We start from the raw sequence: 6,000 nt of genomic DNA, 5'->3' as shown, positions 1-6,000 counted from the left end.
TGTATTGTTGCATGCTTCTCACTCCTCTTAGTGCGCTCTAAAACATTACCGATCTGCCCAAGTTGGCGCTCAACTCTGTTAAGGTGCCTGAATGATCTACTAATAACATTCACCAACGATCGGTGAGCATTCAACTTACGAGAGTATTCCACTGTTAACTTTGCAACCCAAACCGCACATTGCTTGCTAATAAAAAGACATACGTTTGAGCAGTGGGAACCAGTTCACCGTGAAATCTTGTAGAAAATGCAACGTTGAGAAGAGATCGTTAAGTATTTCTTTAGTGCAAAGCAAGAAAGCAAATACCTTTAAAATGAATGACGCGCATTGATATAAGAAATCTAAGTTACAATTTAAAAAAATAGAGCACGTTTATTCGAAAACAAAAGCGCAATGCTCAGTGTGCATGTAATGCAAAAAATAACGCAATTGAAAAGATTTATAATAAAATATAAGCTACAATTTTAAAGTGAAAACTTGCAAAACCGGTTACTTGTTGCCATAGTGAACGACAGCAGCAATAAAAGTGACATATTGTTTAAAACATAGAAAATTGTAAAGCAAAATAGTGCATTGTAAGAAACTATGTGAAAAGTAGTTTACAAAAAGTGTTCAAAGCTCAACTATCAAGTGAAAACTTAAAAAGTAACCAGATCTGAAAAACAAAAAATTTTTAAAACACTAACAAAAAGCCAATAAACGGTGAAGTGAATTTCAAACATAAAACAGTTTTATGTATGTATATATTAGCACAAAAAGAGAATTTTTTGCGCAATTTTCCCCCTTCGGACTGTATATGGAAACTATGACTTCTACACTGCTGCAACAACACGCTACACAAACAGCAACAACTACAGCACACCACTATCAGCACAAAAGTCATCATCATCACAACCACCACCACCATTTGCATTCACGTCATCATACGTCGACAACGACGACCACACAGGCCGCTGCCGCAGTTACTGTAGCCGCCGCCGCCATGGCTTGGTCAACTGAGAAACTGCGGTTCTCTTGCGTGGATAATATTGGCTTGCGACAACTATGGAAATTAATTGCATTGGATAGCAGCAGTAGAGCAAATAGTACAACAACAAGTAGAGCTAACGTCAGTGAGAGTGCCGCAATGCAGCACAGTACTTGTAACAACAATGTGGATAATGTACAGCAAATGCAATTAAAGAAAAATCAACAAAATTGCCTTAGCAACAATAATAACAATAATGAGGTGAGTAAAAACTATGAGTGTGTTAAATTTAAGTATAACTGAGATGGAGACTTATTAGGGCGATGCGGAATAATCTGTATTATATAATTTTTTTACTTTGTATATTTTTAAATTTTTTGTATCAATATTAATAACTAGAGCAAAAATATTTCGGCATTATCTACTTATTTAAATAAGAGAGAAATTCAAGTAGGCACATATATGAATTATTGACATAAAACATTCCTTAAAATTAAAAAAAATACGCCAAAAACATATTTTTAATTCGTTTAAGTCATATGCAAATACTATAAGTATACATTGAAGAAATATGTACAATCAGTCGGCACTCAGTCTGTAATCTGATATTCCCTTTATCGTCAACCTCACGGCACAAGCCTTGTGAATGAAAATAAAATTTAAAATTTGTTACATATGGACTTTAGCATGTGGGTAATATTAAAATTCATATGATAAGTTCATTAAATGTAAATGGCGCAGTCAACGCCCTGTCTGTGCTTATATGTATGTATATACATATGTGGCTTTTCTCGATTTATTTCCGATACGAAATATACCGTTCGCTGGAGTAGTTTTTTCAGTTTGCGGTGCAAATGTTTACGATTTGCCAGATATCTACACTTTTTCAATTTGTTTGCTATTTTTTCAAGGTGTTAACAATGGCTTGTTTTTGATGTTACGTTTAGAATTTATTTTGGCTTTGTTTCGAAGTGTTTCTTTCGTTTTGATTTATTCAAGGTGTTAACATTTGTATCTTGTTTTGCACTTTTCCTTTTGTTAGGCGTGCTTTTGTTTTTTTTTCTTTACTTGTTTGTTTATTTACAACAATTAATCACCTACCGTCTGTTTTCATGACTACATTTTTCAAATCGTATTTTTGTGCAAATGTAGGTGTAATGTTTTTAATAACTGTGCTTTTTCAAATTTCAGTGCGCATATGTATTTGTTTTTATCTTAAGATAGGTGGTGTGCAAGTTTGTTTATTTTTAATCCGTTTAATTTTCGCCTTGCAAGAATTACTCACCTGTGGTTTTTTGTTTATTAGTTTTGCGTATTAGCTTTTTAATTTTAGTTTTAATAATTTTTTCAAATTATTTGCTTGTTTTATTTATTCAATAATAAAATGATTATTGATTTAGAAAAGTGAACTGCTTTCACTAAAATTTCAGACTTATGGTTTTTGTTATTTATCATTGTTATCGAAAAAATTATTAGTTGTTTTAATTTTTCAAATAATTTTTTTATTTTTTTTACCTTCAATTCATTCTATTATAATTTTACACATACTGTTAACTTCACTGAATCAACTTGCCTGTAAATTTCTTTTAATTATTTCCTGTTCTTAAAATTTTAGTAGTTAGTTTTCCTAAAATTTTTAGTAGCCTTTTTATATTAAAGTTTTTTTTTTATATTCTCAGTTCAATTCTAAATATCTCAGAAATAATTTTTTTTTTGTTATTAATTAAATTTGTAGATTTGTAAACATGTAGATTTTTTTTAATTATTTTCTGTTCCTAAAATTTGTAGTAGCTTTTTCTATGGTTTTTTGTTATTAGTTGAATTCTAAATATCTTAAAAACATAATTTTTTTTGTTATTAGTTGAATTCTTAGAAATAATTTTCATTTATTTTTTAATTCAATTTATTATTATTTTACGAAAATTGTTAATAATATAATAATTTTCAATAACTTTTCACACATTCCAAAGAGGTTTTTTCATATCATTTTTGCAGTACGCACCTTGTTTCCTTCAAAGAGATTACCTAGCAGTCGTTTTTCTTTTCATGTCTCCAATTTTCGAAAATTATGCAAAGTTCGCTACCTTTTTTATTTCTGAAATTTTTCAAATAGTTTGTTGCTTTTTTATTATTATTTTACTTTTCCAAAGGAGTTGTTTCATATCATCTTTGTTTCCTTCAAAGAGATTACCTAGCAGCCGTTTTTCTTTTCATCTCAAATTTTTGAAAATTATGTAAAGTTCGCTTCGAATTTCTTCCACACTTTTCAAAAAAATTCTCTCACAAAAATTATTTAGCTGTAATGTTTCGCATCTTTTCTTCGTCATTTGTGAAATTTTTCAAGTGCCTTCTTTTCGCTTCAAACAGCCGTTAATTTTTTAGGCCTTATGCTCAGCCTTTTATTAATTTCATTATCTCACTTAATTTCTGACACATCTTCTTACCTTCATCAAAATCATCACGTTGTTGTTTTTTCTTTTTCTTTAGTTTTTCCAGTTTTCCAGTTTTTTTTTTGTAATTTTTGCACGTCTTCCTTCGCTCTTTAATTTTCTTCAGTATTTCACAGTTACTACCTTTTTTATTTCTGCAATTTTTCAAATTGTTTGTTGCTTTTTTTTCTTTGCATTATTTCTCGGTATTGTTACTTTATTTGCTTTCTTTCCTCCTTCCATTGACTGGCCCGATATTGTACTAATACATAAAATATTCGACTCATTTTTAATTCAAAGACGTAAAACGAAAGCATGAATGGCTTCTATGCAATAGTAGTGGTCTTATTTTTTTTTCTTCTTTGGCTTACTTTACAAATTCGCTTAACACTTGTCATAAAGTTAGTTTTTGTAGTGACGTCAATTGGTATACTAAAAGAAATTTATGTGTGTCCGCATTTATTCATCAAATATGCGGATATCCGGTTTTCTCTTGTGCTGGGCGGTGCTCTTTGTTGAAGGCGAATGGCAGTGGCGATTACTGCTATGCATAAATGATAAAAAAAAGAAACAAAAAAAAAGAGAAGAAAGTGTGGATAATTGCGGATGAAAGCCACTATTGGTGAGTGAGTCAGATGAGGCGCCCTTGCAGCCAAGAGGAGTGAAAAAAGCAAGAAAAAAATATCTGATATGATAACTTAGATGTTGTAAAAGGGCAGCTACCAAAGTAACATAAATACAATTCATTCAATATATTGTAATTTTAATAGGTTTTTGAGATTTTTTATTGACATAATAGGATTTAAACATATTTTTATTTTTCACTTAATAAAGATGGCGCAAAATTAATCACCTTTTTGGAAGATTATAATCTGACATAATTGGATTTTATACATATTTTTATTTTTCAAGACAAGTAAATCATGTTTTTTTCTTGTTTTAATTAGTAAAAACGCTATTCAAGAACAAAATTCATTGATTAATTTTGCGCCAGTATAAGAGACAAGCAATGGCGCTTAAAGCGCAAAATAAATGTTTCCGTTACTCACAATAATTTTTTTTTATCAGTAAAAAAGTTATTCAAAAACTAAGTTGGATTATTAATTTTGCGCCACTTTGTACTTGTTTCTCTTAAGGGGCATCTTGAAGGGGAATTGATCAGCAGGAAAATTGCCGCACATCAAAATTATTTCTCTGTCTTTATTTCAAGTCATTCTAAGTACTCAACATTCAACACTTTCTCCTACTAATAACGTCATTTCGAATATTGGTGTGTACTCTTCCCCATACACACACACATTCTTTGGAACTTTAGGTATGTGTCTAGCCTATTACTGACATTATTTGCACAGTGATGTTTTGTTGAAACAAGTGATTTTAAAACCATTCACACAAGGCCGTCAGTCCAGCTGTTTGTTAATTTTTGAAATTCCCACAGGATTACTAATGCATGTAAAATTTATTTCAAATATTTAGGTGCAAATATTTACTTATACATCAGGAAGGTATATTACAACAACAGTTGAAATAATGTAAAAACAATAACAAAAAAAATATGAAATACAAGATGGCGCAAAATTAATCACTCTATCGGAAGATTCGTTAATCATACATTTGATACTTGAGAACTGAGAGAACTGCAGTATACAAACAGAGCGCGTAAAATGCAAAATAAAGATTTCCATCCCTCTAAATGTTTTTTTTTTATTTAATAAAAAAGTTATTCAAAAACAAAACTGAATGATTAATTTTGCGCCACCTTGTATGCATGTGCATGCAAATAATTGTTAACAATGGAGGCATGACCGACGGCGACATTCCAGAGCAAAGTAGACTAAATTACATTTTTATTATCTGATCGCATCCCATTTGCTTAGCTCATTTTTCACGCTCCCATGCAGACTGCAAGATAGCATTTCGCTTGATGCGCCTGATGCACACTTATAACGAGCGTTCGATACTGCATTATTAAAAACTTATTAAGAAAAAAGAAATTAAATAAAAATAGCATAGCAAACAAATTTCCTGTCACATTCTAAGCTCGTGGGAGCGCGTCCAAGTGAAAAGTTTGCCGCACAAAACTAAGGGATCACGCAACGAAGCGAGGTTATCATCGAGTAAAGTTGACAGCAATTAAAACAGCCATAAAAAGTATATTTTTAAAATATTTCTACCTTCATAAATTACGTGTCTAAATATTTGTATGCGCATAGTGGCTACAAACGAGTATCGAGCGCTCCTAACAACAAAGGTTTCCTTTCATATTTTGCATAGAAAAAATTTGTGCTTTCTTGGGCACTGCAGCTAAATTTTTTTTTATTAAATATTTCATTCAAATTTTTTGTTATAATAGCCCACTAGTTTTTAATAGAAATAATTTCGATTGCATTGCTGGATTTCGTTGACATTTATGACACTTCAGCTGTTCTATTTATATAATTTTTTTCAATTGATAAACTTAAGGTTAAATGCAATTAGTGAAAAATGTGCGCTTTGGTGGTGGTGGCCGTTGAGTAACACATTTTGCGAATAGCTACGTTGGCGACACATTATCAAGATTATTTTTTATTAGCACCCACGGAATTATAATATCGCATACGCGTA

At 30.9% G+C, this 6,000-nt stretch overlaps 1 protein-coding gene across 1 annotated transcript in view; it reads left to right on the top strand.

The window, feature by feature from the left end:
- Positions 1 to 204: 204 nt before the first annotated feature.
- LOC128863041 (inositol-trisphosphate 3-kinase homolog) overlaps positions 205 to 6,000 on the top strand; it is a 28,665-nt gene continuing 22,869 nt past the window's right edge. Inside the window, exon 1 of the mRNA XM_054101938.1 lies at positions 205 to 1,228. Coding sequence (XP_053957913.1) covers positions 734 to 1,228 — 495 coding nt within the window. The 5' untranslated portion in view covers positions 205 to 733. The remainder of the gene's footprint in view (positions 1,229 to 6,000) is intronic.

The sequence above is a fragment of the Anastrepha ludens genome, chromosome 5 (genome assembly GCF_028408465.1).
Source record: "Anastrepha ludens isolate Willacy chromosome 5, idAnaLude1.1, whole genome shotgun sequence".
Classification (NCBI taxonomy): domain Eukaryota; kingdom Metazoa; phylum Arthropoda; class Insecta; order Diptera; family Tephritidae; genus Anastrepha; species Anastrepha ludens.
Note: the sequence above shows the minus strand (reverse complement) of the source record. Positions and strands in the feature narration are given on the sequence as shown.